We start from the raw sequence: 12,211 nt of genomic DNA, 5'->3' as shown, positions 1-12,211 counted from the left end.
AGATTGCAATTCTTTGGGCGTTTTTAATAAAACAATTATTCCACTCGCGCTTGTTGGATCTGAGATGGTTATAGCCAACTCGGCGCTACACGCATGACAACCAGCAAGAGCTTGTGTGGTTTCCAAGTAATTTATATTTCTCTGGTTTTGCGGTCGTGAACCGGAAGTGTAGCAATTTATTGTCATCAAACTCTGTTCAGTCACAGCTTTGAAGAGCGCACGTTGTTGTCAATTCGGATGGTCTTCGGAAGCGGCAAAACCTGCAAGTTCGTGTCCAAGTTTTCGCCGCCGATATAGAATTTTTGAAATTGATTCAAGAGGAACGTTAACTTAGCGTAATTGTGTCGTGACAAAAGCGAATTAAAAAACTGCCTTTCAAAAAGATTGTATATTTTTAAGTTTATATTTCACATTTTTACTCTCTATTCAAGCTGAAAACTTGGACACATTTTATCTGCAGCTTTTACTTCAAGAGCTTAAAACATCACCGTAAACGGTGATCTGCCAATAAAACAACACTCATGATATAATTCCATCATCCCCCAGTGCATGCATGATTATCCCTTGTAAGTTTTAGATAAATCGACGTTCAAAAACGAAACGAAAACAATTTTGTATTATATTTACTTTTAGTTCACCGGAAGAAGCCTTGTTTTAGAGCTGAGGTCTTCTGTTATTGTATAAAACAAAAAGATTCCATTTTGCCGAGGGTCTGTTCAGTTATAGATCACAGAAGAACTCAAAATTATTCAATGAGCTGTAAACAAAACACAACATCCTCCAAATATGCCAGGATGATGTATCCTGACGTTAACATGACGGTTCCTCCTACTAGGATTATAGAGTCAGCAAATCTTCATTTATTCATCAAAAAGTATTTACAGTTTGGTGCTGTCTGAAGCTCCAAGAATACTGTCTACGAGATTAAGTCTCTCTTCCTTGTCAGATAATGCCATTTTTCCGACAAAATGTTTAATAAAAATTCGAAGGCTTTGGCGAAGGGACGCAAGCTCTTTTACAGAAGAAATCCTTTCAAAAACATTTCTGTGAAGAAAGAAAACAAAAACAGATGAGAAGATACAACAAAATGCTCAACAAAGTGACTAACAAAGAGCTAACAAACTGCCATCGCAGTTCAGAAAGTATGCTTTAAACGTTTTGCTGAATTTTCAATCAAAGTTGAAAGGTCTTGAAAATTCACAGGACTACAAGAAGACTCCATTCTCTAAAGAAAGTATTTCTACTCTTCCATACCTCTCCCAATATCATACCTTGTTATTTCTGTTGAATAGCCTGAGAGAAGGTGACGAAACAGATGGGTGAAAAATTTGACAGATGGTTTGTCCAGCTCCACAAAGTTTACAACCTATCAAACAAAAATTGCTCTTGGTATAAACCCACAGGCGTTTTAAGCTCACGATGAGAGGAATTAAAATAATTAACATAATACTTTTTTGAAACTGTACGCGAAACGTGACTCTCGCCTGGAGGCGTTGTGTTACAACAGTTCGTATATATGGGCTATTCGTGAGTCACGATCGGTTTTGGTTTTACTTTTAACTGGATGACAAAGTGGCGTGAGGTTTTAAAACCAATAACTACGCGCAGTAATACAAAATCAAAGCAAATGTGAAAAACGCCATTTTTCGTCATCATTACCTTAAGAATGGCTAGAGATAGTGCCCGGGTAGCAATGAGGTGAGATATGAGGCGTGACAGGTTAGCAACACTGTGAGGCGCCAAGTTATCAACAACTTTAAGCTTGTCCCAGAATGAGTACTGAAAAGTGACCTGAAACGAACAAATCAGTTCACTTGAATGTGCAATTTAAACCAGAAACCCGTTATGAGTTTCTCATTGATTTCATTGTAATCACACTACTGGCACCACTTGCAAAGCATTACCGCCTGCTACAAATACAAATTTAATTCTGAACATAAATGACAAGCACATATTTGGCATATATGGACGCAATTTAAAGTTTGAAAGACTGGGGGTATAAAATGTGAACAACTGTGCCAAAAGGATATGGAATAAAACGATGAGGAGAGAAAATTCCCGGGGGGGCACCCTGTATATTTTTGGGTGGGGGTGTGCCGCTGGAAATTTGAAGCCCTTGCCCTTTACCAGACCATGTTTAGCTGATTTTTGCAACCCTATACCAGACTCGACACCGTAAATCCCTACCCTATCCCAGACTTGCATTTTTTAGACATGTTAGAACTGTATTACTATCAATGTTTTAATGGAAAACTATCTGTCAACAACGATGCTGCGATGATTCAATTTACGTTTAGGAAAGCCTCTTTCTCTTCTGAGTTTCTATTCCTATTCTGGACTAAATTCGTCATAACACAAATCAGTTTTCCGGCAAATGCTACCCTTTTCTAGACCAAAACTTTCCGATTTCTTACCCTATCCCAGACTAAACTGCTTGAAAACCCAACCCTTCACAGCGGCACATACCTATATAGCTCATATATGGGAGTGCCCCCCCCCCCCCCCGGGAGAAAATTACATTATACAGTTTTATTCCCTTTGTTAACTTTTTCTAAAAAAAAGTTTTTAGTTTAATTTCTTTAATTTTAGCTTGTACCTGCCAGTTCGTTAGACCCGTTAATCTTCTTTCATCCTATAAACATTGAATGTGTTTGTAACATACATCAACAAGCTGTGTGATGTACCTGCTTTGAAAGTTATTTAATGTTTCTTTGGTTAAATTTTGGATATTTTCTTTGAAGTAAAGAGTTGTGTTTATTGTACTGTAAGTTTGCTGTCCCGACCTTTTAGCCAGCAGCCAGCGAGTGTTCCTTCAGATTTGCAGGACTGAAGCTAGTAACAGGCGAACCGAGGCACTGGTTTCAATTTTTATTGCAACACATACACAAAACTGTTCTTACAAAGCCAGACGTTCACTAATTATTACTTACTATACAAAGCGAACCGAGGCACTTTTTTCAATTTTTATTGCAACACATACACAAAACTGTTCTTACAAAGCCAGACGTTCACTAATTAATACTTACTATACAAAGCGAACCGAGACACTTGCTCCGGTAAATAGTTTGAATTTATTTTTTTTTGTAATAGGTTGTGTGTTGTCCCGAAGGCCCCAGCCTAAAAACGTGTTCGCAACTAAGACTTCCCAAAACACGTGATCAAACTTGCTCTCCTTTGTTTTGAATTTTTGTTAATTTGATATTCCCCTTTTTATCCGCGTACCTGACAGGTCATTTATCCCACAAATTGGGTTTAACATCGTGTCATTTTGGACTGGATCTTCATTTCAAGAGTGGAGGTTTAAAATGTCGAAGTTTTCTTTTAACATGCTTGGAAAATATACCCTTTGACTGTGAGGAAACACAGGTCTGTCGTTAAATATTGTTAAAGGTGAAGTAATTCTTCTGCTTCCCCGCTTTCTCCAAATGTTCTTCAGAAGTTCAGGAGCTTTTTTTGCATCTACATTAAGGAGTAAGTGACGTAACTTCATACTCAATATTTAGTAAGAGTACTTTTTCTACCAGGGTTTTAAGTTTTTTTTCTGTACGCTTGAAAGATCGTGAAATTCAAAACGTGAAGTTTAATGCTAGTTCACATGTAGAAAAATAATTAGAAATCATCATTTAAAGGAAAGTGAGTTAGAATTCTACAAAAACAATTATGTCATTCGCTCTCGCTTTCTATGAGTCGATTGTTGATTAACTACCGTCACATAGAAATCTCGAGGTTATGATCTAATTGTTAAATATCATACAGAGGAAAGAACAATTTACCTGGTAGCTTCGGCTGTATTCACAGAACTTCTGACCAAGATAAGCATAGTATGGATTATATGCTTTTTCCTAAAAATGAATACAATTGAATCAATTTATCAAACAAAGCTAAACGCTGAAGCTGTTTCACGAACAAGCTAACAACCAAGTGGTTAATAAAAAGAGTGGTACAGCAAGTGTATGTGTCACTCTACTCATCTTGAGGATTTAGTACGTTTTCTTCTTTTCTAGTAAATATTTACACACTAAATATTACTTCAAAATGTTTTTCAAAACATTGAACGATCTTATCTGACCACGGTGAGAAACACCAAGTGTCTGGTTATAAAATTCTCTTCAATTAGGGGAGCGGGGATTTGTAACGCAACTCAAGTGCCTATTGTATCATGCCATGTTCTTTAAGCGTCCCGACACAGGTAGATAGGTTGGTAGGTGGGTAGGTAGGTATATAGGTGAATAGGTAGGTAGATATGTAGATTGGTAAGTAGGTAGGAATATAGGTGGGTAGGAAGGTAAGTAGGTAGGAATATAGGTGGGTAGGAAGGTAAGTAGGTAGGAATATAGGTGGGTAGGAAGGTAAGTAGGTGGGAATATAGGTGGGTAGGAAGGTAAGTAGGTAGGTAGTTATGTTGGTAGGTATATAGGTGAATAGGTGGGTAGGTAGGTAAGTAGGTAGGAATATAGGTGGGTAGGTAGGTAAGTAGGTAGGAATATAGGTGGGTAGGTAGGTAAGTAGGTAGGAATATAGGTAGGTAGGTAGGTAAGTAGGTAGGAATATAGGTGGGTAGGTAGGTAAGTAGGTAGGAATATAGGTGGGTAGGTAGGTAAGTAGGTAGGTAGATAGGTAGGTGGGTGGGTGGGGAGGTAGGTAAGTAGGTAGGAATATAGGTGGGTAGGTAGGTAAGTAGGTAGGAATATAGGTGGGTAGGTAGGTAAGTAGGTAGGAATATAGGTAGGTAGGTAGGTAAGTAGGTAGGAATATAGGTGGGTAGGTAGGTAAGTAGGTAGGAATATAGGTGGGTAGGAAGGTAAGTAGGTAGGTAGATAGGTAGGTGGGTGGGTGGGGAGGTAGGTAAGTAGGTAGATAGGTAAGTAGGTAGTAAATAATAAAGATGGTAGATTTTAAGCTCGGTGATAAATAGTGAAGAATATTATTCTACATGACACGAGCGTGGGACAAAGAAAAAAAAAATCTGAGTCCTTGACGGGAATCGAACCCATGGCCTCCCAGATACCGGTTGGGCGCTCTAACCAACTGAGCTACGTGAGACTCGCTGTGAGCTAGGCCATTTACTAGGTTGATATGTGACACGCGTCCTGCATACTGCTAGGATCAGCAATGTCGAAATCATCAAATTTGTAGTAAATAATAAAGATGGTATATTTTAAGCTCGGTGATAAATAGTGAAGAATATTATTCTACATGACACGAGCGTGGGACAAAGAAAAAAAAAATCTGAGTCCTTGACGGGAATCGAACCCATGGCCTCCCAGATACCGGTTGGGCGCTCTAACCAACTGAGCTACGTGAGACTCGCTGTGAGCTAGGTCATTTACTAGGTTGATATGTGACACGCGTCCTGCATACTGCTACGATCAGCAATGTCGAAATCATCAAATTTGTAGTAAATAATAAAGATGGTAGATTTTAAGCTCGGTGATAAATAGTGAAGAATATTATTCTACATGACACGAGCGTGGGACAAAGAAAAAAAAAATCTGAGTCCCCGACGGGAATCGAACCCATGGCCTCCCAGATACCGGTTGGGCGCTCTAACCAACTGAGCTACGTGAGACTCGCTGTGAGCTAGGCCATTTACTATGTGTATAGGTGAATAGGTAGGTAGGTATATAGGTGGGTAGGAAGGAATATAGGTGGGTAGGTAGGTAAGTAGGTAGGAATATAGGTGGGTAGGTAGGTAAGTAGGTAGGTAGATAGGTAGGTGGGTGGGTGGGGAGGTAGGTAGGTAGGTAGGTAGGTAGGTAGGTAGGCAGGTAGGTAGGTAGGTAGGTAGGTAGGTAGGTAGGTAGGTAGGCAGGTAGGTAGGTAGGTAGGTAGGTAGGTAGGTAGGTAGGTAGGTGGGTAGGTAGATAGGTAGGTGGGTGGGTGGGGAGGTAGGTAGGTAGGTAGGTAGGTAGGTAGGTGAATAGGTAGGTAGGTTGATAGGTAGGTAGGTATATAGGTGGGTAGGTAGGTAAGTAGGTAGGTAGATAGGTAGGTGGGTGGGTGGGGAGGTAGATAGGTAAGTAGGTAGGTGAATAGGTAGGTAGGTAGATAGGTAGGTAGGTATATAGGTGGGTAGGTAGGTGGGTAGGAAGGAATATAGGTGGGTAGGTAGGTGGGTAGGAAGGAATATAGGTGGGTAGGTAGGTGGGTAGGTAGGTGGGTAGGAAGGAATATAGGTGGGTAGGTAGGTGGGTAGGAAGGAATATAGGTGGGTAGGTAGGTAAGTAGGAAGGAATATAGGTGGGTAGGTAGGTGGGTAGGAAGGAATATAGGTGGGTAGGTAGGTGGGTAGGAAGGAATATAGGTGGGTAGGTAGGTGGGTAGGAAGGAATATAGGTGGGTAGGTAGGTAAGTAGGAAGGAATATAGGTGGGTAGGTAGGTGGGTAGGAAGGAATATAGGTGGGTAGGTAGGTAAGTAGGAAGGAATATAGGTGGGTAGGTAGGTAAGTAGGAAGGAATATAGGTGGGTAGGTAGGTGGGTAGGAAGGAATATAGGTGGGTAGGTAGGTGGGTAGGAAGGAATATAGGTGGGTAGGTAGGTAAGTAGGAAGGAATATAGGTGGGTAGGTAGGTGGGTAGGAAGGAATATAGGTGGGTAGGTAGGTAAGTAGGAAGGAATTTAGGTGGGTAGGTAGGTGGGTAGGAAGGAATATAGGTGGGTAGGTAGGTAAGTAGGTAGGAATATAGGTGGGTAGGTAGGTAAGTAGGTAGGTAGATAGGTAGGTGGGTAGGTATATAGGTGAATAGGTAGGTAGGTAGATAGGTAGGTAGGTATATAGGTGGGTAGGAAGGAATATAGGTGGGTAGGTAGGTAGGTAGGTAGGAATATAGGTGGGTAGGTAGGTAAGTAAGTAGGTAGGTAGATAGGTAGGTGGGTGGGTGGGGAGGTAGGTAGGTAGGTAGGTAGGTAGGTAGGTAGGTGTATAGGTGGGTAGGTAGGAATATAGGTGGGTAGGTAGGTAAGTAAGTAGGTGTATAGGTGAATAGGTAAGTAGGTAGGTGTATAGGTGAATAGGTAAGTAGGTAGGTGTATAGGTGAATAGGTAAGTAGGTAGGTGTATAGGTGAATAGGTAAGTAGGTAGGTGTATAGGTGATTAGGTAAGTAGGTAGGTGTATAGGTGAATAGGTAAGTAGGTAGGTGTATAGGTGAATAGGTAAGTAGGTAGGTGTATAGGTGAATAGGTAAGTAGGTAGGTGTATAGGTGAATAGGTAAGTAGGTAGGTGTATAGGTGAATAGGCATAGGGCGTACGGGCCGGAGGGGCTGGGGGGGCTGCAGCCCCCCCAAATTTTGGGCAACTCAGATTTTTTGGGCAGCAAGAGAAAATTTGGGCAAAGCCAGTTTTTAAGAAGTTTTTTTTTTCAAAGAGATAGATATTTTCTATTCTAACCTGGAGACGACGTGTTAAAGCCAGTTAACTAAATTTACACGAGACAGTAGTTGCTTAGCACCTGATGAGTTTCTGGTTAGTAGTGAAGGGGATCATTTGTTGATATACATATTTGTATTTTTTTTTACTGTTAGGCACTGTACTTCAAATATCTGTCACAGTTAAACAACTGATAAAGAAAGCTTCTCCGCGTTGTTAAATTTTACAAAATCGAAGCCGAGATTCTGGAAGCCGAGCAGAAAATGTGCGCGAGTTTTCGTCGTGTGCGCGGATTAGGCTACATAACTGTTTCAGAAATGCTGCAGACAATGCAAGGGAATGATCTATTTGATAAGTTTTCAGAGTTTCAATACGTGCAGAACGATCATTCAGTGCATTGTGCAGATTGAAAACTTACGTCTGCAGGACCTGATGGGGCGACAACGTTTCAGTATGGCCAAGTAAAAAAACAAAACAAATTTTTTTGTCCCCGCCCGCTTTATTTTTTTAAGGCCGCCTCTCTTTTTTATTATTTGTTTTTGGAAAAGTTAGAAAGAACATATAACGACTTTGAACCCGTGTTACGCTAGGTCCGTACTGGATAGGTCAATTACCTGCAGGATTTATTTTCTGGCCTAGAGAATTTGACGATGGAAGATAAAACATCGATATTCGAACAACACAGGTATGAAATGCAACAAAATGAAATGCAACAAAATAATAATAATAAAAAATAGCCCGCCCGCTCTCTCTTTTAAAGAAATTTGGAAGAGAACCATTTGTTTTTCATTTGGCCTAAGCTATTACTTGTCATCGCACTTATTAGCATTAAATGGGCATATTCCAACTGTGTAGTCAACAATGACATGGATTGTATTGCTGACATCTTCGGCTGTCGAAATGGTAGAGACAGCTATTTGTTTTAACATGTTTTATGAGCTGATATGATAGATTCTTATGTAACAATTTTTCACTTCATTTGTAAGCCTAAGTTAGTGCATCGTATGACCCTTATTTCTTCTCGACTGTTTCGTAAAAATTTGGGCAACCTGCGAGAATTTTTTGGGCAAATGTCTCACCGCCCCCCCTGGCAAAAAATTGCCCGTACGCCTATGTGAATAGGTAAGTAGGTAGGTGTATAGGTGAATAGGTAAGTAGGTAGGTGTATAGGTGAATAGGTAAGTAGGTAGGTATATAGGTGAATAGGTAAGTAGGTAGGTGTATAGGTGGGTGGGCAGGGTAAGTAGGTAAGTAGGTAGGTATATAGGTGAATAGGTAAGTAGGTAGGTATATAGGTGGGAAGTAGGAATAGGTAAGTAGGTAGGTGTATAGGTGGGTGGGCAGGTAAGTAGGTAAGTAGGTAGGTAAGCGGGTAATAGGCTGTACGAAAGGACCGCATATTTCTCAATTGAACCCCGGCCTGTTCAAAACGTTTAAGTTTTAAATAAAGGCGTGGGCGCTTTATCGAGGTCCGGCTTTTGATCGTGGTCAAGGAGTTTATTTACGGTCGAGCTACCAAGTTAATATATTTTCTTTGAATAGCAGTGTTACGACATACTAGTACGGTATGTTAAAAGTCCGGTGTAACATAATAAGGATGGTTGCTGTAAAACAAAATAAAACACGGCAATGTCCGCGTTCGTGTTGTCATGACTGACACTTTCTTTCTCGTGTTATAGTGCTCATTGTCTTTGAAATCGGGAGGATCCCTCCAGCTTTTGTTTAAATGTTGGAGGCGGATGTTTATAAGAGAGGAAGACAATGGCAACATTTCCGTTTATGAACTTAAAAACTTTGTACATATAACATTTACATTGTACTTGCTCCTATGTTAGTCTGTTTGTTACAAATCTGGATTGCAACATACGCGTACCGTATATAGCACTGTAACTTATGGTGATATTCATCCTCGGTGACCCAGGGGCAGTTTGTCGGGGTGAGATGAAGGGAGAAATCGTACCTCCTTGACAAGCTGTCTGCCCTTTGGTCTTGGAGGACGAGCAATAATAAATCAACCAGACAAAAATACAGAAAATTGCACTTCGATTAAACTCTAGCCAAGTTTGAAATAAACGCCGTGGGCGTTTAATCGAGAAAATACAGTAAAAAAAGAGGAGTAAACAAGACAGCGAACATAAGAATAAATGAGAGCAGTTGCTTTACCTGTATACAACAGTCAATAAGAACATGGATTACTTCACGGGTTTGAACATCTTTTAAATTCAATCTAATCAATTTTTCGAATGCATCAATGTAGTCCTGAAAAACAAACAAACACATGAATTAATTTAATGTGTAGTCACTGCCGGGGACTACAGCACGCTGACTTAGTTCTTTGCTCCCAGGTGGGGGTTAGGGCCACGATCTACAGCAAACATTGATCTATTTATATTTCAAATCAAGCTAGGCTTTATTTATTGAATTAACCAAGTCAGTTTTAAACCCCTTGAAAAATACAGTGAGATAAGTTTTGATTTTTACAACCATACACTGGCTTAATTTAATTTAATATTATAACTTGCGGACACCCCGCTATTGCGGACACTCGCTATTACGGACAAAATCCAGATCCCCGGACGAAAGAGGTTTGACTGGAAATGACTCCCGCTATTACGGACTCTCGATATAACGGACACTAAACGACGCCCCGAGCGTGTCCGCTATAACGAGAGTTGACTGTAGTAATATTTTAGCTGTTTTATTGAAAGTGTTTTGAACCCACAACAAGAGAAAAAAAATTCTCTAAAAGGTAAGGTAAGCCTTTTGTTTCGTTTTTCACCATGGCACTGGTCAGATTGTCTCAGTATTTGGCTTCTTCATTTCGACAGGTACAGCATCTAAAGCCCCAACAACTTGTCCCCATCCCTTAATAAATGCTACCGGATATAAAGTATATGAGCCATCTTTTTCCGGGACAGACGATATGTCCCCCTACAGAAAGTGTCCCCATAACGAGGGTGTCCGACGCTAGACAGGTGACTCATGCATATCCCACAAGAGGATTAAATTATTGAGCATGCTTACCTCACTGGTCATCATAATTAGAAACACATTCTTTCTGACATCAGTGTTCATGCGTTGTTTTCGTGCCAGTTCCAGCAGCTTTGAGTTTTCCATTTGAACAGAAGACATTTTTAAAGACTCATTTTCATGTCTTCCTAAGGCAGAGCCCACAATCCACCAGCGACCTTGTAAATTAGAAAGCAATTATGCAGTACAGCACTTATAGTAATAAAACACTGAAATTAAAACGATATGGGTGAAAGTTAACTTTATTACCAGATAAGGGTATTTAACCGTATGAGAGAAAACGTACGGCAGAACGACGATACCAAAAAAATTCAAGAAATTCAAGCGGTTCAAGGGGCAGTGTCATGGTCTTTGCATGCGTGGGACTGCTTTTTCGCATCAGCATAAACTTTTCTGTCTTTCTGAAGTTCTGCCATAGTGCATTTTACAGCTAAGAGAGTGACAATGTTTCATAACAAAATTCAACTCATAATTCACCATGGTAACTGAGCACTATGCAAATGGTTTTTTACTCATGTGTATCTCCACAGATGAGTTCATAGAAAGCTACAGTAAGTTGATGTTCAATTCATGACACTGTCCTTTTAATTTCCTTGTTAACTTATTCATTTATCAGTTAGTAAAGAAATTTTACACTTGACTTTATAAAGCCTGTGGTAAGTCTTCAAAGTACATATTTAGCAGAGGAAGGTCCGTACAATCTTAATGGGAAATGAAAAGAGAAATGAAGACCCCAACCTCTGTTCTGTCTGTTCATTATGTTTCTCTATTCACCTTTCAACTCTGGCTTCAGTAACTCTTCTAAGCTGATTTTCAGCTGATTGCTGACTTTGTGACCTGACAAAGACCATCAGAATTAAAAAAAGAAATTAAAATTTATTTGCAAAGAATATGTATTCATTTTGCACATTACTTGCCTGTTTCCTCACATTATTCTCATTCACATGTCTATTTTTAAAACAGTAATAAGCTAGGTGGCATACCAAGCCAGTGCTTCTAGTGTATCTCCCCATAGCTGTACCTTGATGTGGCTAGATGTGTTGCTAGTCCCTCTGGATGGGATACTAGACCATCCCAGGCTTCAGGCTAACAATTACTCTTTTGAAGATGAAGTATTCAACATGACACAAGCATGGGACAAAGAAAAAATTTGAGTCCCCAACGGGAATCAAACCGATGGCCTCCCAAATACCGGTTGGGCGCTCTAACCAACTGAGCTACGAGAGACTCGTTGTGAGCTGGGCCATTTACTAGGTTGATAAGAGACACGCGTCCCGCATACTGCCAGGATCAGCAATGTCGAAATCATCAAGTTTGTAGTAAATAATAATAAAGAACTTTGTTACTCTTTTTTAACATGCATCTTTTAAAATCAGTGCTTGAATGGATATCATTTACCCTTTTAGCAATAATCAAATCATTTGCTGTCAAAAGCTTCCTACCTTTTCACAAAGTTGTTTTTCCAGTAATCACGGTCATTTATTTAACAAGCAAATTACCTGACTCTCTAGTTACTGAGCGCAGACTTTTTCTGAGATGTTCTACTTTTGAAGGATCATAGCCTGGTATCTTCCTCAAGTTATTGCTGCGTAGATTGATAATAATTTCCAACATAAAGTCAACTCTGGAACTGAAAACACAAAACCAAATAACACCAATAAATGTTCAGTTAAGAAGCTAAACAAACACAAAGCTCACAAGACAGCATTGTACCTCAACTGATTAGAACTGATTAGTTTCATATTTTCGAGCTCTCACACTGTTGTGCTCACCCTGCGTGCAGAGCCTCTTTTAACTTCCCTGCGGTTGA

At 40.0% G+C, this 12,211-nt stretch overlaps 1 protein-coding gene across 1 annotated transcript in view; it reads right to left on the bottom strand.

The window, feature by feature from the left end:
- Positions 1 to 844: 844 nt before the first annotated feature.
- Positions 845 to 12,211, bottom strand: part of LOC144661218 (nucleolar MIF4G domain-containing protein 1-like) — a 33,632-nt gene continuing 22,265 nt past the window's right edge. The window contains exons 12-19 of the mRNA XM_078521914.1: positions 11,901 to 12,031; positions 11,176 to 11,238; positions 10,396 to 10,559; positions 9,535 to 9,630; positions 3,774 to 3,842; positions 1,660 to 1,791; positions 1,272 to 1,366; positions 845 to 1,044 (exon numbers count right to left, since the gene is read on the bottom strand). Coding sequence (XP_078378040.1) covers positions 879 to 1,044; positions 1,272 to 1,366; positions 1,660 to 1,791; positions 3,774 to 3,842; positions 9,535 to 9,630; positions 10,396 to 10,559; positions 11,176 to 11,238; positions 11,901 to 12,031 — 916 coding nt within the window. The 3' untranslated portion in view covers positions 845 to 878. The remainder of the gene's footprint in view (positions 1,045 to 1,271; positions 1,367 to 1,659; positions 1,792 to 3,773; positions 3,843 to 9,534; positions 9,631 to 10,395; positions 10,560 to 11,175; positions 11,239 to 11,900; positions 12,032 to 12,211) is intronic.

Source organism: Oculina patagonica, chromosome 7, assembly GCF_052425735.1.
Source record: "Oculina patagonica isolate OP01 chromosome 7, crgOcupat, whole genome shotgun sequence".
Lineage (NCBI taxonomy): Eukaryota > Metazoa > Cnidaria > Anthozoa > Scleractinia > Oculinidae > Oculina > Oculina patagonica.
This window is presented reverse-complemented; position numbering and strand designations above follow the sequence as displayed.